The following is a 25,343-nucleotide window of genomic DNA, read 5'->3' as shown; positions in this document are numbered from 1 at the left end:
GGAAGCATGTCAAACAGCTTCTGACCACATCCAAAGCTGATGCCTTCTGCTTGCTTGAAATCCGGTCCTCTAGGGCGGATAAGATGACTGACTTAGCTTATAATATGGGCTATAATAATCGTTTCTTGGTAGACCCCATCGGGTTTGCTGGAGGTCTTCTGTTGTTTTGGAAACAAGGTCATATTGACCTCGAGGTAGTTAGCCATAATTCTCAGGCCATACACGCCAAAGTTCATTGGCGGCCTGATAATTGCTTTATTACCTTTGCTTATGTTAGACCTAACCTGCTTGCTAAGTGTAGGTTCTGGGATTATTGCAAGTCTCTGGTGAATACTATACGAGAGCCTTGGATGGTCCTTGGAGATTTTAATGATATTGCAGGTAGCGACGAACAATGGGGTAGCGCTAATATCGACTACAACCAACACCAAAGATTCTTGGAAGCCTACGGGAATTGCAACCTTTTAGACCCAGGGGCTGTGGGACCTACCTTCACGTGGCATCGGGTGGTGGGTAATAGAGTGGTACAGATGAGACGTCTCGATAGACTTCTCTGGAACGTTGAGGCCCAGCTAGCTTTTCCTGAGGCGAAAGTTGTGGTGCTACCTCGACTCTATTCCGATCATAACCCCATTATTTTTACGGAAGAAGCAGGGTCCCCTCCTCATAGAAACATACGACCGGTCCGTTTCGAAGCGGCCTGGCTTAACAGGGAGGATTATAAACACATCTGGAGGGAGGCTACCGAAAATGGGATACGGCCGATAGAAGATGTTATAGCAACTGTAACCCGAAAAAGCATCCATTGGAACCGGAATGTTTTCGGTAACATCTTCAAACGAAAGCAGAAATTAATTAACGATATTCAGGTTACCCAAAGTAGAGATGAGTTTGCGGTTTCCCATGCACTGCAACATCGCGAAAAATGCCTCCTTAATGATCTTAACGATGTTCTGGACCAAGAGGAAGCCTTTTGGTTCCAAAAATCTAGAATGGATTGGATCAAGGACGGCGATCGGAATACCCGCTTCTATCACAACGCAGCCATGATTAGGAGAAACAAAAATCGGATCAGATTCCTCAAAATTAACGGGGCTTGGACGGAGGACCACCATTCCCTTAGCAACCACATTACTGACTTTTTTACCTCGCTTTTTTGCAGAGTTGAGACCAGTGGGGCAAGCAATTTAGCACCGGTCGTGGAAAACAATGTTATAAACTCCAATCAGGCTACAAGACTGATCCGTCGTGTCCCCCTGGAAGAAGTCAGAAAAGCAGTTTTTGGCATGAAGAAGTACGGAAGCCCGGGACCGGATGGCATACCGGCGGTTTTCTACCAACATTTCTGGAGCGATGTTGGACCTTCTCTGACTAACATGGTTAACCAGGCGCTCGAAAGCGGTTCGGTTAACAAATCCTTGCTCAAGGCCTTCATGACTCTCATTCCTAAAAAAGACAATCCGGAGACAGCAGCCGACTTCAGACCAATCTCCCTTCTCAATGTGGCGTTCAAAGTGATCTCAAAAGTCCTTGTCAACAGATTACGGCCTATCATGTGCAGGATTATCGGTCCACACCAGAACAGCTTCCTCCCGGGCCGTTCCACTATGGATAATGTTATTCTCACACAGGAAGTGGTCCACACCATGAAAGCTAAGAAAGGTAAAAAGGGTTTTATGATAGTCAAAGTGGACCTTCATAAAGCCTATGATAGTGTCTCCTGGACTTTCCTGGAAGACACTTTGGAAAGATTCGGGTTTCCGAGACCTATCACGGATCTCCTTCTCTTCTCACTTCGAGAAAGCGAAATCTCGATTCTTTGGAATGGTGGTCACCTTCCTTCCTTTAAACCGGGCCGGGGTCTTAGACAAGGGGACCCGTTGGCCCCCTACCTCTTTAATCTTGTTATGGAAAGATTTTCTTATGATATTCAGAGTAAAGTGGTCGCAGGGTTGTGGAAGCCAATAAAAATCTCAAGAGGAGGGCTTGGCGTCTCCCATCTTTTCTTTGCAGATGACCTCATGCTGTTTGGAGAATCCACGGAACGTCAAGCAAAAATTATGACTGATTGTCTCAACGCTTTTAGCGCGGCCTCGGGTCTCAAAGTTAACCTAGCCAAGTCTTCAACCTTCTGCTCGCCCAACGTCAACGCAGATCTTAGAAGCCGGATTAGAGACGTCCTGAATATACCAATTTCTACCGATATGGGATCCTACCTAGGCATTCCTATCCTCCAGAAACGGGTCTCCAGACACACTTTCTCGACGGTGGTGGATAAAATGCGAAAGAAATTATCGACCTGGAAGGCTAGTGCTCTTAGCATGGCAGGCAGGCGTATCCTGGTCCAATCATCGCTTGCTTCGGTTCCTACCTACACCATGCAGTCTTTGGCAATTCCGGTAAGTACTTGTAATGATATTGATAAGGTTTGCAGGAATTTCTTGTGGGGGCATGCTGATAACACGAGAAGGATCCACACGGTGAGCTGGTCAGACGTATGTAGACCTCGTGAGGTGGGAGGATTGGGCCTCAGAAAGGCGCGTGACTTCAACCTTGCGTTCCTAACCAAAATGGCATGGCAACTCTTCACAAATCAAGACAAACTCTGGGTTAAGGCCATGCGGGATAAGTATGTTAAACAGGGCGATTTCCTCAACACTCCGTCATGTGCGAATGGCTGGGTCTTGGGGGTGGCGAAGCATTCTTAAAGGCAGGAATGTTCTTGTTAACGGTTTAAAATGGAGAGTTGGAGACGGAAATAACATCAACTTTTGGAACGACTGGTGGGTCGGAGAGGGCCCGCTAGCCTCCATTGGCGATGGTAATGGACTCAGAGATAATACTAATCCATCTGTGTCTGCTTTTATCACGCCACAAAGATCCTGGGATTTTCCAGCCTTGACTAACGTTCTCCCTACACATGCGATTAACGATGTTAGGGCGGTGCCGCTACCAGTTTCTCCAAATCAGGTAGACTCGCTAACTTGGCCTCATTCAATTTCTGGGCAAGTTTCGGTCTCTTCGGCCTTTACTTTTATTGCAGGTCATAGCGAACTGGAAGACTCTCATTCCTGGATCTGGAAGGTCCCGTGTGTGGAAAGAGTTAAACTCTTTCTATGGAAAATCGCCACAAATGGACTCCTGACCAATGACGAGCGTCGACGTCGGGGGTTAACGGAGGATGCTGCTTGCCCAAGATGTGGTGAGGAAGACGAGACCCTGGATCACCTTCTGCGACGATGCGCTTTTGCGACTCACTGTTGGGAGCTGGTTTCCCCGCCGATGAGTTTCCGAACTAGTTTCCACCTCCCGATTCTAACGTGGTTGGAGAAATTCTGTTCGAGTAACCATGAGGGAAACCACGATGGAACGTGGAAGATCATCTTCCCTTATGTCTTGTGGAATATGTGGAAGGCCCGAAACAATCAAGTCTTCAACAACGTATTCTCCACGGCGAATGACACGGTGAAAAAAGCGGGTTTAGAAGCGATAGGGGCTCACTGCTACCTTCTAAAACGTGCTGGTCCTTTACATGCAAGACAACTCTGGATCTCTTGGTCTCCACCACATTCCGGCTATGTTAAATTAAATACGGATGGCGCAAGAAAAGCTAGCTCAGGTTTAGCTAGTGCAGGAGGATTAATTAGAGATTACAGAGGCACCTGGCTGGTGGGTTTTACGGCAAACCTGGGTAATACAACGAGCTATAGAGCGGAACTTTGGGGCTTGCGTGAGGGATTAATCATCGCCAGAAATCGCGGGATTACCCACCTAGTCGCGGAATCGGACTCAGAGGCCGTGGTTAAAGTGCTAGATAAAGACCCTGGTGGCGATTACTTTGACTCCACTTTGGTCGCGGACTGCAAATCACTTATGCGGCAATTCCAAGACATCACGATCAGCCATGTGCTCCGCGAAGGGAATCGCTGCGCTGACCTCCTAGCAAACCTCGGACAAACTGCTACATGGGGAACCAACCTGTTAGATGAACCGCCGGACGGACTGCAGGAGATGTTGGTCTATGATATGCATTGTATTGCCACAAGCCGATGGCGTTAGTTTCGGGGGACTCTCGGAGTCCCCTTCCCCCACCAAAAAAAAAATAACCAAATTAACAATTTATACGATTAAATAGTTGAAAGATTCCTTCAAAAAAAATATATATAGTTGAAAGATAAATGTGACATTATATTTGGTTGGAGACTTTTACATCCTAGTATGAATTTTGATAATCATTATCATGTTTGTTTGTCTATTTTTATTATTCTACCATTGGATTTAAATCCTTTAGTAATTATAAGCTCATTAGCTTTTTACGTATTCATCTACTTTTGAACAATTAAATTAAAAATAAGATAGAAAAAAAAAGAAGGTCATCTTCCATGCATTAAATATATAATTTTTTAATATATATAAACACACACACATGCCCCCGCGCGCGCACACACATATATATATATATACTTATTTATTTTTATTTTAATTAATAAATTATTTATTAGTTTTGATTTTAATTTCTATTTTTCTTACTGCCAAACAAAATGACTCATTCTACTTAAAGTTATTACATTACCAACCAAGTATTTAATTCTCATTACCATTTCGATTCGAATATTCGAACCAAACCCATCCAAAAATTAAATTTGTAAGTCGGTAATAATTGAGCCAAGAATTGCCTAAATTGCAACATGAATGGTAATTATCATAAGAAGAAGAGAAAAAAGACAGAATGTCGAAAACAAATGTCCAGATCAGCCATACCCAACAAATACTCACTTGTGTGGCCATCATTCCTCTATTAGCCAATCCACAAGATTTCCCTCCCATTTCATTATCCCCAACACAACACAACACTGCTTATATAACTCTAACGCACCCCTCCCGTTCTTTCCTCCCCAAAGCCAAGTTGTGAGTTATCTCAGTCAGTCTTCCAGTGATCATAGCCGCTTCAGGAAAATGGCTGCCACTGTCTCCACCATTGGAGCTGTCAACAAGTCATTGGTACTGTGTTTCTGTCGCCCCCTTAATTGGGTCAACATACATACATGTTTATTCTACTTTTCTCTGCATTTGTTGTTTTCTTTTATCTTTGCTCTCTGCTGTTATCATCATCGTAGATGCCAACTTTCTATGGTTACGGAGTAATTCTGGTTTGTTTTCGTGTTTGCTGTTCCTGTCTCTGAGGCTTTTCATCAATTTTGCACAGCAACAGATGTCAAATTCCTTGCCTTAGCTTGCCTTCTCAGTTGGTAGATGTTACTTGGTATTTTACAAACCTAGCTAACTATGGCAAGCCTTGATGATATTATGGATATTATTAGTTCAAAATCCACAATAGAAGTTCATTTTCTGTACAAGTAGCAATAAATTATTCTTGGAGGGGTGAATGGCCAAGTACAGCACCCCGGTGGCTAGGAAACTGTTGGGCGGAGGCCTGACCGGCTAAGTCTAGCACATGCCTCTCGAAAATATGGCAGTATAAGGAAATAAAGTTGCGTGTTTGCTATTAGCTAGCTATACCTTTTGGCGTGGTGAAAGGCCAAATTTAGGATCCAGTGTCTAGGGGATTGTTGGGCGGAGGCCTAAAAGGCCAAGACCAGCACTGCACCCTGCATCTTTTGAAAATGCGGCAGTACAAGGAAAAAAAATTGCTCTTTCGCTACTAGCTATAGTTTTTGGTGTAATAAGTATTTGATCTTAACACTCATAATGAATATCTTACCTAGTAAGATAAGACAGGAAATTAGAGGTGAATATTTTGGTCATCAGTATGTATAATGCTAGCTATTTTACTTGGTTACTAGCTTGAATTTGAATGTTTAGATTTTATTGCAAATGGTATGTGTATATTTTGGAAGAGGAATCAAAGAAGTTGTATAGTGGCTTTTTATGGTTCTGAATAAAAAGAGAATCTGATATTGCAGTTGAGTTTGAACAATGGGAATGTGGGGAGTTCAGTTCCCAGCAGTGGTTTCTTCGGGAAGGGCTTAAAGAAAACCGGTGGGCACAGAGTTGCAATGCCGAAGATCTCAAACAGCAGGCAAATGAGGGTAGCAGCCGAGGCGCCCGAGGCAGCTGAGCCCGAGATTGATGAGCAGAAACAGACCAATCAGGACAGGTGGAAGGGGCTTGTAGAGGACATCTCTGATGATCAGCAGGATATCACCAGGGGAAAGGGACTTGTTGACACTCTCTTCCAGGCTCCTATGGGTACCGGCACTCACCATGCTGTCCTTAGCTCTTATGAGTACATTAGCCAGGGCCTTCGCGAGTAAGTTTTCCATATCGTACTTGTTGATTTGCAGCAATTCACTAGTTTAAGTAGAAAATGACATTACTGTTTGGGATTTTGATTTAACAGCAATTCACTAGTTTAAGTAGAAAATGACATTACTGTTTGGGATTTTGATTTAACAGCAATTCACTAGTTTAAGTGGAAAATGACATTACTGTTTGGGATTTTGGTTTCAGATACAATATTGATAACACATTGGATGGATTTTACATTGCCCCAGCTTTCATGGACAAGCTTGTTGTCCATATCACCAAGAACTTCTTGAAACTGCCCAACATTAAGGTTAATTATATTTGTGTGTATAGAAACACAGCTCATTGATTGTATTCTGTTCTTGACTACTATACGTAAAACAATTATAGTTAATGGTTTTGATCGAGAAACCTTGGTTTCGTCTTGTAGATTCCTCTCATCTTGGGTGTTTGGGGAGGCAAAGGTCAAGGGAAGTCTTTCCAGTGTGAGCTTGTGTTCCGGAAAATGGGAATCAAGTGAGTACTAGCTAGCTAGCTGCTTCACCTCATTTTTTTTTTTTTGAGTACCACTGACTCAGTNCCGGTGGGCACAGAGTTGCAATGCCGAAGATCTCAAACAGCAGGCAAATGAGGGTAGCAGCCGAGGCGCCCGAGGCAGCTGAGCCCGAGATTGATGAGCAGAAACAGACCAATCAGGACAGGTGGAAGGGGCTTGTAGAGGACATCTCTGATGATCAGCAGGATATCACCAGGGGAAAGGGACTTGTTGACACTCTCTTCCAGGCTCCTATGGGTACCGGCACTCACCATGCTGTCCTTAGCTCTTATGAGTACATTAGCCAGGGCCTTCGCGAGTAAGTTTTCCATATCGTACTTGTTGATTTGCAGCAATTCACTAGTTTAAGTAGAAAATGACATTACTGTTTGGGATTTTGATTTAACAGCAATTCACTAGTTTAAGTAGAAAATGACATTACTGTTTGGGATTTTGATTTAACAGCAATTCACTAGTTTAAGTGGAAAATGACATTACTGTTTGGGATTTTGGTTTCAGATACAATATTGATAACACATTGGATGGATTTTACATTGCCCCAGCTTTCATGGACAAGCTTGTTGTCCATATCACCAAGAACTTCTTGAAACTGCCCAACATTAAGGTTAATTATATTTGTGTGTATAGAAACACAGCTCATTGATTGTATTCTGTTCTTGACTACTATACGTAAAACAATTATAGTTAATGGTTTTGATCGAGAAACCTTGGTTTCGTCTTGTAGATTCCTCTCATCTTGGGTGTTTGGGGAGGCAAAGGTCAAGGGAAGTCTTTCCAGTGTGAGCTTGTGTTCCGGAAAATGGGAATCAAGTGAGTACTAGCTAGCTAGCTGCTTCACCTCATTTTTTTTTTTTTGAGTACCACTGACTCAGTTACAATGTTCATAACTACTTTCTCAACCTACTAAAGCACAAAGAGTTAGTGGCTCGAACCCACCCCTTCCTATGAGAATGCAATCAGGTGCCACTTCATTTAATTTGGGGAAAATAATCAAATACATTCTTAAACTTTATATGATAAGTCAGTTAGTCCCTAAACTTTTGAAGGTTACAATTAAACACATTAACATATTAATTTAGTATATGAAGACCCAAAAACCAGTTAGTGACCTGCAATAGGAGGTCACTAGTGCACCGATGGAGCTCCATCGATGTTCTGACGACCTCCAGGAGAAAACCGGCGGCGACGGCATGACTAGCAGGTCGCCGTCGAAAAAGGCTACTAAATTGGTGTTATCTCCATCGACCGGAAAAGGCCACCAAATTGGTCGCCTTCTCCGTCGTTGGAGATAGCAACCAAACTGGTCGCGAAGGTGACTAAAACAGTCTGAGAAGGCGACTAGTTGATCACCATCTCCATCAACCGAAAAAGGCGACCAAAATGGTCCGAGAAAGCGACCAGTTAGTCACCATCTCCACCGACGGGAGAAGGCGACCAGTTGGTCGCCTTCTCCCTCGCTTTTTGCACGCTAGCATGCCAATTTATATTGGTTGTTGTTTGAAATTGTCAGCCCAATCATGATGAGTGCTGGAGAACTGGAAAGTGGGAACGCTGGTGAGCCAGCAAAGTTGATTAGGCAAAGGTACCGTGAGGCAGCAGAAATCATCCGAAAGGGGAACATGTGCGTTCTCTTCATCAATGATCTCGACGCAGGAGCTGGAAGAATGGGTGGGACTACCCAATACACTGTCAACAACCAGATGGTGAATGCCACACTTATGAACATTGCTGATAACCCAACCAATGTCCAGCTCCCCGGCATGTACAACAAGCAGGAGAATGCCCGCGTCCCCATCATAGTCACCGGCAATGACTTCTCCACCCTCTACGCTCCTCTCATCCGTGACGGCCGTATGGAGAAGTTCTACTGGGCACCTACCCGGGAGGACAGAATCGGTGTTTGCAAGGGTATCTTCCGCACTGACGGTGTACCAGATGAGCATGTTGTTAAGCTCGTTGACACCTTCCCCGGACAATCAATTGGTATGTACTTAGCTTTCACATTCAATTCTCATCCTTCCTTTAAACTTCAATTTTACTTGAGACAAAACTTATGGCAGAGTCCCGTAACGGGCCAAGTCTTCATCCTAACAATTGGTGTCTAGGAAATTGTTTGGGGGAGGTCCATAAAGGACCAAGTCAAGTACCCTACTACTTGAAAATGTGATGGCAGCACAAGAAAATGTGCTCTTCACTACTTGCTATAGCTTTTGGCCTTGTGGTAAACGCTTGATCCTAATAAGTGGTATCAGCAAAAATGTATAGTTAATTATAAGACTGGTAGATGTATTGTTGGGCGGAGGTTGGTAAAAGGTCAAGAAGTCCAGCACCCTCCTCTCAAAATGTGATGGCAGTATAAGAAAATAAAGTTGCGTCTTCGCTACTATCTATAACTTTTGGGGTAGTGATAAGCACTTGATCCTAATAAGTGGTATCAGCAAAAACTGTACAAAGACCGACAGGTGGATTGTTGGACGGATGCCAGTAAAGGGTCAAGTCCAGCACCCTACTTCTTGAAAATGTGATAGCGGTATAAAGAAATAAAGTTACGCATTTACTACTAGCTATAGCTTTTGGCGTAGTGACAAGCGCTTGATCCTAACAAGTTGTACGTATCAGCAAAAATGTATAGTTAATTATAAGACTGATAGGTGGATTGTTGGGCGGAGGTGAGTAAAAGGGTCAAGTAAAGACCGGCAGGTGGATTGTTGGGACGAGACCAGTAAAGGTCCAAGTCCAGCACCCTACTTCTTGAAAATGTGATAGCGGTATAAAGAAATAAAGTTACACATTTACTACTGGCTATAGCGCTTGATCCTAAGAAAAACATATAGATAATTGGTTTATTCAATATAATAATCTTTGTTTTATTTGAGTGGTCTGCAGATTTCTTTGGTGCCCTGAGAGCAAGAGTGTACGATGATGAAGTGAGGAAGTTCATTGCATCCATTGGGGTAGATGCAGTGAATGAAAGACTGCTGAACTCTAGGGACGGCCCACCCAAATTCGACCAGCCAAAGATGACAATTGAGAAGCTGCTTCAATATGGATACATGCTTGTACAAGAACAAGAGAATGTTAAGAGAGTTCAATTAGCCGACAAGTACCTCAAAGAGGCTGCCCTTGGAGATGCAAACGAAGATGCAATCAAGAATGGAAACTTCTATGGTAATAATCTATAAATTAGCACACCGTTTTGCACTACATTTACATGCATACATTTTAACATCTGTTGTGAAGAGATTGTTTGTTTCTTAAAAGTTGTTTGCTGGTCGGATAATGCAGGACAAGGAGCCCAGAGTGGTAATCTTAAGGTTCCTGAAGGCTGCACTGATCCTCAAGCAACAAACTTTGATCCTACCGCTAGGAGCGATGATGGAACCTGCACGTACCAGGTTTAAGGTTACGACATCTGCAAAAGCGTTTGTTAGAACCCAAGATGTCAGACTGAAATATTATTCAGCGGACACAAGAGTATAATGTTTTGTATCAATTGTTCATCTATCGATTACTTTTCATAACATTTACTCTCCGGGTGTGGGACCTAAGGGCTAAATATTTCTGTCTTTTATGACAAAAGAGTATATTTGATAAAGATATTTCTTTTTTTTTTGGAATTTTTTCATAATTCAAGAATCTATGCACCTTTCTACCGTCTTTGGTGGCATGGACAGTTTTATTGCCACGTTTTTATTCACAAAAAAAAAAAAAAAAAAAAAAAAAAAAAAAACATATTCTCCTTTAGCCATTTCCTATTTAGGAAATAAGGAAACTAATTTCCCATATACCATTTCCTAATTTGTTTTTTGCCGTGTGTTTTATGCATGCATGAAGAGCCTATTTATAAGCAAATAAACACATGGCAATTGTTTGTTCAAAAAAAAAAAAAAAACATGGCAATTTAAGAAGTTAAATGCCAACTGCATTTGGATAAGAAAATTTCGAACATTTGAAAACAAATTTAAAGGATAAATCACTCTTATCCTCTGAGGAATTGCTACATGGAGTATATTATGTTTAAGACATATATAATTTTCTTAATTTTGGACAATTAACTATGCCCCAAATTTGGTCCAATTAGTATGTCTAAATTGGATTTAATGGACTAATTAATAAAGTGTTTGCATATTTTTTAAATAATAATAATAATAATAATAATGCCTCAATGATATACAAGATCAAACAAGCAACTAACACACATCAGAAAACACAACTTCTCTATTGCAATGTATTATATGTCCATACATATCTCACTGGAGTTCAAATCTATGACTTCCTATTTAAAAGAGTTACAGATTGTGTCATTAAACTACAAGCTATTTGGCTATCAAAAGATAACTTAATCAAAGCAAAACTCACTTTATGAAATTCGATCTATAAAATCATCAATAGAAAGGAGTCCTACAAATCAAAACCAAAAACAAGAAGCTAACCATCTACAACTAGAATACTAGAGTCCTAAGAGACACTAATTAGTGAGTAGTTGTTAAAGGCATTATGCAAGGCAGAAAGTGTGGTGATTAGATTAGCATCAAATTAATTATTTAACTAAAAGGCCAACAACCTTACTTTGTCAAAACTCAAAAGAATAGTCATCCCAAAACAAAGCAAATGTGAAATGACTTTCTTTTGCCATATGCTTTTCCGTTTAATATGTGAACAGGAAGACCTCCCGGTCAAGCTAGAATTTCATTTTTTAGGAGAATAATTTTAATTAAAAATTTTGATCTCGTTATTTGTAGGCAATTTAATTCACATAATATAGAAGTTGATATAACGATTTATTGTAGTTGAAATTACATGTCATTAACTAATTAATTAGTTTATATGTATATAGACTTAAGATACCAAGAGAACACACCCAAAAAAAATCTAAGAACTAATTTCAGCCTTACATCTGTAAAAATCAGATGGATCATATCATATCAGATTAAAACAAAAGTAGTGGTATTTTTGTACTTATTGTGAATTTCACTTTGCAAACTTGAACACTTAAATATGCAAACCTAGATAAATTTTTTTTAAAAAAAAATCAATGAAAACTAAATTATAAATCTAAACCATAAATGCTAGAACCTAAGCAGTAAAAAGTGAACCATTTATCCAAATAAAATAAAAAAAACTCAGTCATAAACTCTAAAATTGAAACTTAAGTACAATGCAATTTCGCATTTTTGCAAGTGTAATCTTTTAATGCTAAATGTGCAATATGTTAATACTAAATGTGCAAACTTAGAAAATTCTGAGAAGTGTATATTTAATTAGTGTTCAAGTTTGCATAGTAAGGTTGGTAATAATTACAAAATTATTGCCACATTTTTTGATAAATCTAATTTGATCAGTCCGATTTTTTCAGATATAAGGTTGAGATTTGTTTTTAGTTTTCTCCTAAGGACTAGGTTGTTCTCATATGATCTAATATACACACACACGCGCGCGCGCGCACACACACACACACATATTAAGGCAAGATCTGATGCAGGTACTGCTTCTAATGCGGTCGTGCGACTTTGCACCACTATGTATGCAAAAATGCACCAGGATTTGGTACATTTACAAATGCACCGTACCACTCATCACTCAGCACCACCTAGTTTGTAAAATACACCACACCCTGGTGCATTTCTGGACATGTGGTGGTACATTTGTGCATACATAGTGGTGCAAAGTTGCACAATCGCACGGGAAGCAGTAGCCGCATATGAACCAACTTTTATATATATATATATATACGGATCAAGTGAGACGAACCACATGCCTAGGAAAGGAATGTAAACCCAACGCAACTATCCATCTGTCCAGATCTAACGGATCAGAAACACTGTTGTTTTAAAAAAAAAATACGGTGGCATTTTCGTAAATAATTTATCTTTGAAGTGCAAGTAATTGTGTTAAAAGTACCAGTAATAGTTTCATGAAGTACACCTAAGTGCAAGTAAACGTGTTAAAAGTGCAAAAAATAATGTACACCGATCATTAATATTAAGTGCATGTAATTGCGTTATCATTAGCTGCGTTAAACGTTATTATTAAGTGCACCAATGTGAATGACGTTATCATTAGGTGCACAAATGTGAAAAAGTAAATTACTTGCACTATTAAATGAAAATGGTTGCACTTTTAAATGATTTTACTTGCACACTTATATCAGTTACTTGCACTTTTAACACATGTTACTTGTACCAAAGTTTGAGTTATTTACAAAAATTTCACCGTGTCTGTTTTTTTTTTTAAATTACATATAATTTGTTAGATTTGGACAGATGGACGGCTGCAATTGGTTCTCATTTCTCTCTTGGGCACGTGTTCTCAAAGCGCGCAACTATTATATATATGTGTGTGTGTGTGAGAAATCGTAAGGATGGGAGAAATACAAAAGCAAATAAACTAACTACACCTATTTACAACTCTTCAAAGTAGGGGAGGGCCAAAGTGGTCTTCAAACAAGAGCTACGTGGCGGCCAGGGAAACAGTGCATTTCCTTCCCAAAACGTAGAGACATCTTTGCAAGGAAATGTGCCGCTGACATATACGTAGTGACTTATAATAGTATGTAATAGCATTGGAAAAAAAATGAAAAATAAAAGAAATATCTTAAAAAATGGTACCAGCCTTAGTTACTTTGCAAATTGACTCAAGTCTTCGCTCCAATACTTTCCAAAAGTTGTCTTAAGAAAGACTCTTTGCTAGTCTTCGTCTTTTTTTTTTCTTTTTTTTTTCTTTTGATTTTTTGAAGAAATCGATTGATCATATGAGCGATTGTGTATAACAACAACAATAATATTAATTGATGATTTTTAATGGATCAAACTTACCATAAAGTAGAGTTAATGTAGTTAGGATAATGTGTAAAAATGTAAAATAGTATTAAATTAATGTGGCACAAGACCACCAAACCGGACTCTCTTGTTTCTAAACTATTCAAAGCTCGCTACTTCCCCGTGGAAATTTTCTTCAAGCCGTGATTGGATCCAATCCTAGCTTCTGTTGGCGCTCCATTTTAGCTGCTCAAGATCTTCGAATTGAAGGATGTGGTATTCGTATTGGAGATGAAAATTCCACTAACATTTTCAATCATCCTTGGATGCCCGATACTACTAATCATTTTGTTACCTCAAATGTTGCAGAACCACAGGTTATAGAAAGAGTTGTTGAGCTCATTGACCTTGCTACAAGTGACTGGAACACTCAACTTATAGATGAGCATTTCAATTCTCGTGATGGTGGGCTTATGATGCAAATACCTGTTGATGGGGGATAGACTAAGGCTCAGAACTTGAAGCTCGACGTAGGTGCAAAGGAACAGTGATGACACGACGGAGGTCGGTTGATGATCGGTCGGTCGGTAGGCCGAAGGATCGTTGAGAAGGTGACAAGGCAGCTGAAGATCTTAGACTGAGAGTGATTGAACATAACTATTGAAACAATTAATTACCATGGAGGGAAGATCGAGCCAAAGAAATAAGGAAAGGATGAGTCGGACCGGACCGACCTAGAAGGGGCTGAGGTAAGAAAGGCAGTGTAAGAAAGACAGTGCAGGAGGGGCGGGGAGACAGGCCGATACAGAAGTTTCCTAAAGAGTTTGGCGGTGGAAGGCAGGAGGTACGGAAGGAAGGTCGAGATAGATTAGGAAAATACCTAAAATGTAATAAGGAAAGAGTTTTAAAGTAGTTTCGAAGTTTCCTAAGGGAGAAAACCCTCCTAGCTTGTATAAATAGGGGTTTTAGGTCTCAAGAGAGGGACAAGCAATCTAGCACACTTATAGGCAACTTATTGTATTCAAACTTTCAAAGGCGATTAAGCAATCCTAAGAGGGTCGAAAGGTTACTCTAATTTTCTGGCAACGTTGAGTCAATTTTTCGGTGGTGTTGGCTTGCCGTTTGACCCTTCCGTGGGAGATAAAACCAACACATGTGTCTGTTAATCACCCCGATCAGTGGTATTGGAGGAATGATCTAAAGGGGCTTTATTTTGTACGAAATGGGTACAGAAAGCTGGCTGGTGAAGCTTTGCAACCTGACTGATGCAACTTCAAGGCTTGGAACCAACTATGGAGACTAAAAATCCCTCCAAAAATTAGGAATTTCATATGGCGTTGTGCCTGTAACATTCTACCTGTTAGGGCATCCCTCTTACGGAGAAGAGTTGAAGTCTCCCCACACTGCCCCTCAGTCATCAAGATATGGAGTCCATGTCACATTTATTTTTGGATTGTGATTATACTAAACCCGCCTCTCTGGAATGATAGTGGCATTCCTTTGCATATTTCTTAGGATAATTTTGAGGGTTGGCTATCCCATGCCATTAAATCTGATGATGGAGCTCAAGTTAGGGGTATCATTGCTATTCTATGGACTGTTTGGAAAAGCATGAATGATTGTATTTAAAATGATTGGCAGTGTTGGTATGATCTTCAAAAGGTAAATAATTCTCCAATCTCTCCTCATACTACTCAAGATACTCACGTTATGGATGCTAGTTGGGTTTTTCGCAAGGTTGATGCATCGGTCACAGCAAATTTTGCCTCTTTTGATGCAGTTTGTCAAATTTCAGTCAGATTGCCAACAAATTTGTCATATTTTCAATGACTCTTCTCATGAATTATCGTATAATAGTACTATGATTAGGGATAGTGATTTTATTTCCTCTAATTTCCAGGCTTTTGCCGACACATCAATAGAATAGTGAATGTGCTTTCACTTGATTAATCGATTTTGGTTCCTTAAAAAAAAAATAGCACAAAACCCTTGGAATGAAGTATTTGGACTACAGTGAAATAATAATAACAAAATGATAAACCTAGGCCCAATGGCTTAGTACACTAGCCCATTGTCTGACTAACTGACTAGCATAGAAGTCAGTTAGGGGTCGCCAACCAACAAGACAGACTACACTACGGACTAGGTGAAAAAGTCAAAGCGAAGAAGGTTGAAGGAGAAGTGCCTTATACTATTCCTAAAGTTGTAGGTCGTAGGAAAACAAGTAGACCAGAGTGCTCAACCATCCATTAATGTATGTCTGTCTTGCTTAGTGCAAAAATTTCCTACCAAACCATCATCTATGCAACACATTGCAAGACACGCCCAAGGACCACACATTAACCAACCTCATAGCCGACCTACCTCACTCGAATTGAATGTGCTATCCACCGATCAGATCGACCTGGCTATTCGCCATGATCGACTATTCCTAGTGAAAGTCGACTAGACGGTGGAAGATGGCCTTGTTGGTTGGGCGAGGGGTTGACGCAAACAACTTACCCCAAGCTAGTCTGCGATTGGTGGGTGTTGGTTTGTAGTGGCAAGTCATCATTCACCACACCATTAGCTAAACCAAGGGTCGGCGTTGGGGGTGCCAACCGGCAAACCACCTTCACATTCCTTGGTATTTTTCTAGTGTTTACTCTAGCCATGCCACCAAAACACACCCTTAGACCATTTCTATGCTTGTCAAACACACCCTTACCTTCAATGCTCATATATATGTAGCCACCCTTAGCGGTAAGCTGTAATTAGTTGCGGTTGGCGGGGGTAAGCAACGACTGTCTGCATCTATGGCTGGGTGTCGGGACGTTAGCGAGCGCCTCTACTTGTGTGACCAACTGAAAAATCACATCAACCATCTTGTCCACCAAAATTGACTCTATTTTCCTACACATTTGCCAAAAACTCCTTAAGTATGTTCCTTTCCTAGGCTTTGCCCTATGACACCTAATACTTTATGTCTTATTGCACTTTGACCCCAAACTTTTCATCGACTTTTTACTCCATCATTCTAGTATTTACACCTCAGGTCCATAACTCTACTTCTCAGTCCAATTCACACCGCAACTTTCTTTTCTTCCAATTTAAGTACGTATTAAAAACCTTGCCCATGAGCCCGGCTATTTCCTAGACCCAATTCATTCAAGGACCCCAAGTCTTTGTACGTAGGACCATGCCCACAGCTCCATGACTAGTAATAATAATAACAAAAATAACAATAATAATAATAATAATAATAATAATAATAATAATAATAATTAAAAAATAACATATTACTCCAAAACATCAATGCATAAGAGATCGATAGTTATAAATGTTTATATGGAGTAAACCTAAAGTAAATATAATAAAATTATTTTTTTTGAGCGACAAAAAAAATTCATAACGATCTTATTGAGTTATTGTTACTAATTAAGGTAATAGTCCAACTAACTTGGTTGGCTTCAGCATATAATTGTTTGGTTGAAATTAGAATCGTAAGGAATAATGAGTATAAAGACTAAAATATCCTTATACAATGATAATGATAATAAAAGTAATAAGGACAAAATTATCCAACCATTTGATACTTTCTTTACAATTCCATAGAAAACAAAATACTCTCCCCAAAAAAATTATTTTCCTCAAAACTAAGAAAACTTTTTCCCTGATTTTTTTTTCCATAAACCAAACATACTCTCATTTTATGAGTAAACTACATTAGACCCACTTCATTACTTTCCCAAAAGAAGGTCGTCCATTCGCAATAAAGCAAAAGAATGACTTAATTGTTTTTCCAGGTGCGTTATGCTTTTTCTGCCTTTGTTCAAACGGCAATTGTGTACCCATTTAACTATAATCGTCCGATGCATACGTCTCTGCCCCACTAGCATAGATAAATACTATGAATTTGCCAAGAATTAGGCAGCAACCCAACTAGTCTTTCGCCATGTTTGTCACCTGGCTACTGATCTCTGCTACTCTGTTAGGCTTCGTGGCCGCCGACAATGGTGGATTCACTTACAATGGGTTCCACTCTGCCAATCTGAGCCTAGACGGATCAGCAGAGATTACCCCTAATGGCCTATTGAAGCTAACAAAAGCCACTCGCTTGCTACAAGGCCACGCCTTCTATCCCTTCCCAATAGATTTCAAGACTTCCCCCAATGACTCTGTTCTCTCTTTCTCCACAAACTTTGTGTTCGCTATTGTGCCCGAGGGTCCCATGTTGAATGGCCATGGCATCACGTTTGCCATCACGCCGGCGAGGGGCGCTCCCGGTGCACGGCCGAGCATATATCTCGGCCTGTTTAATGACTCCAACAATGGTAACGATACCAATCACGTCGTGGCGGTGGAGTTCGATACTCTCCAGAGTATAGAATTCAACGATATAGATGATAACCATGTGGGGATCGACGTCAATGGGCTCACATCTTTGGTGTCCAAATCCGCGAGCTATTATGACGGCAAAAGTGATTCCTTTCGGAATTTGAGTCTTGTGAGTGGAAAACCAACAAAAGTTTGGATAGAGTATGATGGGAAGGCTAAGCAAATGGATGTCACAATTGCTCCCCTGAATTCTGGCAAGCCAAACCGGCCGATTTTGTCTTTGCGCCGTGACCTATCAACGGTCCTACACGAGACAATGTTTATTGGTTTCACATCCTCCACGGGGACGCCGGCTATTTCGACGCATTATATTCTGGGCTGGAGTTTCACCATGAATGGCAGCGCTCAAGAAATTGACACCTCTAAGCTTCCCAGGCTTCCCCGCATTGGGCCTAAGAAGAAATCTAGCCTTCTGGTGATTGGTATGCCTATCATTTTCACAGTTTCGCTAATGGTACTTGTTTTGGGATTGGCTTATTGTGCATTGAGGAAAAGGATGTTCAAAGAGTTGCTTGAGGATTGGGAGCTCGAGTATGGGCCTCATAGGTTCAAGTACAAAGAATTGTACACCGCAACCAATGGGTTTTCGGAAAAGGAGGTTTTGGGTGCAGGGGGGTTTGGTAGAGTCTACAAAGGAACACTGCATAGCTCAAGAAGAGAGATTGCTGTAAAGAAAGTTTTTCATGAAACAAGGAATGGGTTGAGGGCTTTCATTACTGAAGTTGTTAGTTTGGGGCAACTTTGTCATAGGAATTTAGTTCCTCTTCTGGGCTATTGTAGGCGTAAAGGGGAGTTGCTGTTGGTTTATGAGTACATGTCTAATGGAAGTCTAGACAAGTATTTGTACGGCGAACCGAAATGTTCCCTGCCCTGGAGGCAAAGATTTCAAGTGATCAAAGGGGTGGCATCAGCGCTGGTTTATCTTCATGAAGAGTGGGAGCAGTTAGTGGTTCATCGGGATATAAAGGCCAGTAATGTTTTGTTAGATAGTGAATGGAACGGAAGGCTAGGAGATTTCGGGTTAGCCAAATTGTACGACCATGGAACAGATCCTCAAACTACACATATAGTCGGAACTCTGGGGTACCTTGCCCCAGAACACATTAGAACAGGCAAGGGCACAACGTACACAGACGTTTTCGCCTTCGGGGCATTCTTACTCGAAGTTGCGTGTGGTAGAAGGCCTATAGAGCCGAAAGGGCCGAGCGAGAATTTTGTTTTGGTAGAATGGGTATTCTCTTGTTGGAACAAAGGTGAAATTCTAAATGTTGTTGATCCTAAGCTGAGGATGGATTATGTTGCGGAAGAAGCTGAGTTGGTTTTAAAGCTTGGGCTATTGTGTTCTCTATTGGAACCAACATTTAGGCCGAGCATGCGACAAGTTGTGTTGTACTTGGAAGGCTCTATGGCTCCACCGGAGTTATCAGCCCTCAATCTCTCCACGGCAGGACTAACCATTCCTCAAACTAGCGGCTTTGATGGTTTTGTTGGGTCATCAGCTTCGTTTTCTGGGTGCAAGTCATGCTCATATTGTACCTCAGTTGAAAACTCTGTTCTTTCTGGAGGTCGATGATTTGATAGAGTTGTAGTAAACTTTTTTGCTTGTTAGTCTAAAGTCTTGTGGTGTATTTGATAATTTGATGCAATCATTATACATCGATCATTGTCCACTTTACAATGTATGATATTAACAATTTTCTTGATGTTGTGGTCTAGTGGCACCCGGTGTCCCGGTTTACACTCCCATATTGACTCTTTATGCTTCAGTAGGCTTCAGTAGGTTGAAAAAGTAGCTATGAACAGATACTACATTGTAACAGAGTCAGTAGTACTAAAAAAAAAACAAGTTTTCCATTTACTTTTGATAAAATACTTATGACAAGAAGATAAAAGGATGTATTCTCAGGCGACTTTTTATTTGAATGGTGATGGCTGTATTTGTGAATTGAAATTTGCTGTATTTGTGTCCTTAGCCTATTAGCTCTCTTGTAAGTTGTAACAGCTAAATGCCATCTTAGTCTATAAATACAACATACATGTACGACAAAAGTGGTCAACATTTTGCTAAACTTAATACCCATTGTAATTGGCTCGCCCATAATCACCAACAATCTTTGCTTCTTCCATTACTCTGCAATTTACCTTTGTGATTATAATCTTGCACTTACCTTACAATTTATGTTGGAATTGTAGTTCAATAAACACTGACATATTATACTTACTTTCTTATATTTTTCTTTCATCATCTCTGTCCATTAGAGAAAAGAGAAGGAAAATTTTACTCCTCTTGATTGGAGATGTATTGCAGATAGTGTATCAGACTTGTAAGTTTGGACTGTTTTATTATCATTATAACCTGTGACCTCTCACTTAAGTCACTTAGGAAGGCCACAGCTACCTCTCACTTAGGTCACTTAGGAAGGCCACAGCTATGCCGCTTGACCACAAAGTTTTGGCATGCATTAGTTTTTTATTTATACAATTTACTAATTTATAATATAATTTTTTAATTATATATATCGATACACACTGGCAGACGGTCTAAAAAGCACTCAGCCCAGCGATAGTCCTCTTCTGATATGTTGTGCTGAGATTCTCATATATATACTCCGTGTATGTTCTCTGAAGTTGTCGTTTTCAGGGGAATAGAGTTAAGCTTTAATGGCCTTACTTTCATGTGCTTGGACTACATGGTTTATTGAATATCCATTTAGTTGCCTTTTCAAATCATTTTTAAATTGGGGTTCTCATGTTTTTTATTATGGTTTAAATGGTAGAGCTTATTTTATCAAATGATTGAGATTATGCCAAAGATTTTGTCATCGAGCTCTAATTTTCAATCATCTCAATGGAAAAGGGTCATTGGGACACGCCTAATTCAATTCAATATAATATGCAAACATCCGCCAAGCTAGGGGCTTGGGTACCAACACAACATTGGCCAACCAAGTCAGGTATTCAACTTCTCGAATCGGGTCTGTTTTAGTTGGGTGGCTACTTCTCTTTTCGCAAACTCACGGCACTTAGCCGCCAAATATCTCTTCTTTTGCACTACTGATCGGACAACCAAATTGACCACTAACCAATGGGTGATGATCGCCCAGTTGACGCCAGGCATATCCTCTAGGACCTAAGCGAATATAATCTTATATTTTCTCAAAAGCTTTACACTATTTCCTTAACCTCGCCAAGCAACCGTAGACCTACGCCAGGCATATCCTCTAAGGTTGATTTCCATGGGTAGGACAATGCACCTTCCTAACTTGATGGAATTGCCAATAAACCTGACCGGGGGAGGGGTGGGGGGTCCTAACCATTTGCAACTTTGCCAGTGGAGTACTAAATAAATGTATATCATATGTATTTTCGTTCACTTTATAGTAGGTTCATAATGTTCTTTCTATATGTTCATAAAAACAAGATTAATGTATACAAATGGTACACTTAAGTAATGATTGTCTTTATGTAACAATTGGTTTAGATTTTTAAAGAAATAAAAAATATTATCAATATGGGTGTCATTTAAAAAATCTTAATTAAAACTTTTTAATGATATATTTTTTATACATTAATTTTATTTCTAAAAAAAGAAAGAGACAAAAATAAATTTAAGTTAAAAAAAAGTATTAAGAAAAAAAATAAGAATGTGCTAGATGCATATAGCAACAATGTATTATGGTCCAGGATATAACTATTATAATTTTGTGATCTAAAAGCGTTAAAAGAGTATTAAGGTATTCACATTCATATACTGAGTAATTAAATGTACAATTAGTCACTATTCATTCTCGATCCATCCATGCAAATCTTTCTCTTTCAAAAATGATCCAACTTTCATATTTATTTAAAAATATTTTGTTATCAATAAATTAATTATAATAATAATTTGCAATTCAATTTTTTAAAGTACTATTTAACTCTATTGTAATGCAGTATCTATTCATAACTACTTTCCCAACCTACTTAGAGTAGCACAAAGAGTCAATATCGCATCTACTGAGGCAAGAACTCACCCCATTCCATAGGGAAGTGCAGCTGGGTGCCACTAGACCACAAGTTCTTGACAATAATTTGCAATTCTTTTTTTTTTTTTGAAGAAATAATTTGCAATTCTTATTGCAACACATCATTTAAAAAAAAAAAACACACACACACAAGCTGAATTTGCAAATTGGGAGGTATTTCATCAGTGTTGTCGTGTTGCTGTTAGCCTGGTTTTATCCAATAAAACATTACTATTTTTAATTTTAACTTCTAACATCTACCGTTTGTTTTATTTTGCAGGTCGTTGTAACTTGCAAGTAGAAATTCAAGAGATGGACTCGTCAGATTTTGTCTTCGAATAGGAATTTCTGATACACGCAAGTAGAAATTAAACTCTTAAATTCTTAAAATACAGTTTCCAAAAAAACAAAAATTCTTAAAATACCGGAAATATGACTTTGGAGGACATAAGTCGTTTCTGTCACGCTAGAATCATGGCCCACAACGACTTTAGCCATCAAGACTCCGCTGGCATACTGGTTCAATAATTGTAGATAGTTTTGTGAGCTGAGGATTCTTGGACGGTGCAGTCATGTGTGCCGTAACGTGGGCGGTGGTGATCTCCGCTATTCTACTAAGATTTGCAGCTTCTCAAGATATTGGATTCACCTACAATGGCTTCCGCTCGGCCAATCTGAGCCTAGACGGAATAGCAGAGGTCACATCCAATGGCCTATTGAGGCTAACCAACGATACCCAGTTGCAGAAAGGTCGTGCCCTTTATCCCCTCCCTATCAATTTCAAGAATTCACCAAATGGCTCTGCTTTCTCGTTCTCCACTACCTTTGTGTTTGCCATAGTGCCTGCGTATTCCATCTTGGCCGGTCATGGGATGACCTTTGCGATTTCCCCTTCAGGGGGGCTTCCAGGGGCGTTTCCAAGCCCGTTTCTCGGCCTGTTCAACCAGACCAACACTGGAAACGCCACCAATCATGTGGTGGCGGTGGAGTTAGACACTCTCCAGAACCATGAGTTCAATGATATCGATGGAAACCATGTAGGGATTGATATAAATGGTCTTAATTCCGTTGTGTCAGAGCCCGCAGGGTACTATGAAAGTAATTCTTTTCGTAACTTGAGTCTTGTTAGTGGAAAACCAACACAAGTTTGGGTTGAATATGATGGGAGGGCTAAGAAAATGAATGTTACCATTGCTCCCTTGAATGTTGGTAAACCGAACAGGCCAATTCTGTCTTGGTCCATTGATATTTCAAAGGATATATATGAAACTGTATCGATTGGCTTCACAGCAGCTACGGGTGCAGTAGTATCAACCCATTACCTTCTGGGTTGGAGCTTCAAAATCAATGGAATGGCTCAACCACTCGACATCTCTCGGCTTCCAAAGCTCCCGCGAATTGGGCCTAAGAGGAAACCGAGAATATTAGTGATTGCGGTGCCTCTGATTTCCATGATTTCGTTAGTAGCAATTGTCTCAGCAGTGGCTTATTGTATACTAAGGAAGAAGAAGTTCTCAGAGTTGTTGGAAGATTGGGAAGTGGAGTATAGACCTCAGAGGTTCAAATACAAAGAATTGTACATTGCCACCAAGGGGTTTTCAGATAAGGAGGTATTGGGTAGTGGGGGGTTTGGTAAAGTATACAGAGGAGTGTTGCACAACTCTACATGTGAGATTGCTGTGAAGAAAGTGTCTCATCAATCAATACAGGGGATGAGGGCATTCATTGCTGAAGTTGTTAGTATGGGGAGACTATGTCATAGGAATTTAGTGCCACTTCTTGGCTATTGCAGGCGTAAAGGAGAGTTGTTCTTAGTCTATGAATACATGCTCAATGGAAGTCTAGACAAGTATTTGTATAGACAACCTAATTGGTCGCTCGGTTGGAACCAAAGGTTTGGAGTAATCAAAGGTGTAGCATCAGCATTGCTTTATCTACGCGAGGAATGGGAACAGGTGGTGGTTCATAGGGACGTAAAGGCTAGTAATGTGTTGTTAGATAGCGAAATGAATGCAAGATTAGGAGATTTTGGGCTGGCAAGATTGTACGACCATGGGACGGATCCACAAACTACACATGTAGTTGGAACCCTAGGCTACCTCGCACCAGAGCACGTCAAAACAGGCAAGGCCACAACTAGTACTGACGTTTTTGCTTTCGGAGCATTCTTGCTTGAAGTTACGTGCGGCAGAAGGCCCATTGAACCACAAGCGCCAAACGACGATGTCGTTTTGGTCGAATGGGTGTTTTCTTGGTGGAATAGAGGTGAAATTCTGCATGTTGTTGATCCTACTCTCGGGGAAGATTATGTTGTAGAAGAAGTCGAGTTGGTTTTAAAGCTTGGATTGATGTGCTCTCTATTGGAGCCAACATTTAGGCCAAGCATGCGACAAGTTGTTATGTATTTAGAGGGCTCTATAGCTCCACCGGAACTATCATCTCTTAGTCTCTCCACTGCTGGCTTGACAATTGCTCAAGGTCAAGGCTTTGATGATTTTGTTGTGTCACTTTCATCATCATCTGGGATCAAGACGTGCTCACGTTGTTCCTTAAGCACAGACTCCATTCTCTCTAGAGGCCGCTGATTCAAATGAAGATCGAGTATACATGTGTTGAATGATCAGGGATCAATAAAGTCTATTTCCTTAATTGTTAGTTTGTACCTTAAATAATGTCATGCCAGCTATTAATGCAATGGTATTTATCAATGTATTTTTTAGTGTTGACGTATTTTGACAAAACAATTTTATTTAGGGTCTGTTTGAAAATTCAAAAAATGATTTCTTTTCGGTGTTTGGTAAGGTTTGAAAAGTTAAAGTCATGAAAAATTAATTATGGTTAAAGGGAAAAAATCACCTTGTTTTTTGAAAAACAACTTCCCCTTTTTTTGAGGGGAAGCCATTTTACATGCCTCTTCTCTTTGCTTCTTCTTGACGTTCTTCCTCAGGCATCTTCCCCGACGTTCTTCTATGACCTCGACTTTCCACGATGTTCTTCCTCGGCAATAATTCGGTCAGCTCTGAAGATAAAATTGGTGACAACGGAATCGCCGCCGATTGCCTTCTACCAGAGAAGACCAATTGGTCGCCTTTTTCGGTGGAGGCGACCAATTGGTCTCCTCCCATCAGAAAAGGCAAACAGTTGGTCGCCTTCTCTGAGATGGGAATGCGACTAACCGGTTGCGTTTCATCTCTAGTAGAAGGTGACCGTCGACGGTTTGGCCATCGCCGGTTTTGTCTTCAGAGTTGACCGGATAAAGTTCGGGTTTTTGACCTTTTTATTTTATACTCATTTTTCAGAAAATGAACCAAATACCCCAAGACAGTTTTCTAGAATGTAACCAAACACTAGAAACGAAAATATTTTATGAAAAAGAGCAAA

The 25,343-nt window shown here is 40.3% G+C and overlaps 3 protein-coding genes across 4 annotated transcripts; all 3 read left to right on the top strand.

Moving 5' to 3' along the window:
* Window positions 1-4,847: 4,847 nt before the first annotated feature.
* On the top strand, window positions 4,848-10,440 carry LOC115998523 (ribulose bisphosphate carboxylase/oxygenase activase 2, chloroplastic-like). Of its 2 annotated transcripts, XM_031238107.1 has the most exons (8): window positions 4,848-5,001; window positions 5,925-6,026; window positions 6,877-7,121; window positions 7,322-7,427; window positions 7,548-7,633; window positions 8,334-8,806; window positions 9,710-9,991; window positions 10,109-10,440. In XM_031238107.1, exons 1-8 carry the CDS (start codon window positions 4,957-4,959, stop codon window positions 10,222-10,224), a joined length of 1,455 nt encoding a protein of 484 aa, XP_031093967.1. In that variant the 5' UTR covers window positions 4,848-4,956; the 3' UTR covers window positions 10,225-10,440. The 2 variants fall into 2 exon arrangements, with proteins under 2 accessions (XP_031093967.1, XP_031093968.1); XM_031238108.1 differs by lacking the exons at window positions 6,877-7,121; window positions 7,322-7,427; window positions 7,548-7,633 and adding exons at window positions 6,472-6,577; window positions 6,698-6,783 and having other exon boundaries at window positions 5,925-6,271.
* Window positions 10,441-17,513: 7,073 nt separating this feature from the next.
* LOC115998651 (L-type lectin-domain containing receptor kinase IV.2-like) lies at window positions 17,514-19,704 on the top strand. Its single transcript, XM_031238273.1, has one exon. The coding sequence runs from the start codon at window positions 17,516-17,518 to the stop codon at window positions 19,529-19,531; it is 2,016 nt and encodes a 671-aa protein (XP_031094133.1). The 5' UTR covers window positions 17,514-17,515; the 3' UTR covers window positions 19,532-19,704.
* A 2,806-nt stretch (window positions 19,705-22,510) lies between these two features.
* Window positions 22,511-24,751, top strand: LOC115998085 (L-type lectin-domain containing receptor kinase IV.1-like). The gene has a single exon (XM_031237553.1). It carries the CDS (start codon window positions 22,535-22,537, stop codon window positions 24,545-24,547), a length of 2,013 nt encoding a protein of 670 aa, XP_031093413.1. The 5' UTR covers window positions 22,511-22,534; the 3' UTR covers window positions 24,548-24,751.
* Window positions 24,752-25,343: the final 592 nt, after the last annotated feature.

This window comes from Ipomoea triloba, chromosome 12 (genome assembly GCF_003576645.1).
Source record: "Ipomoea triloba cultivar NCNSP0323 chromosome 12, ASM357664v1".
NCBI lineage: Eukaryota > Viridiplantae > Streptophyta > Magnoliopsida > Solanales > Convolvulaceae > Ipomoea > Ipomoea triloba.
Note: the sequence above shows the minus strand (reverse complement) of the source record. Positions and strands in the feature narration are given on the sequence as shown.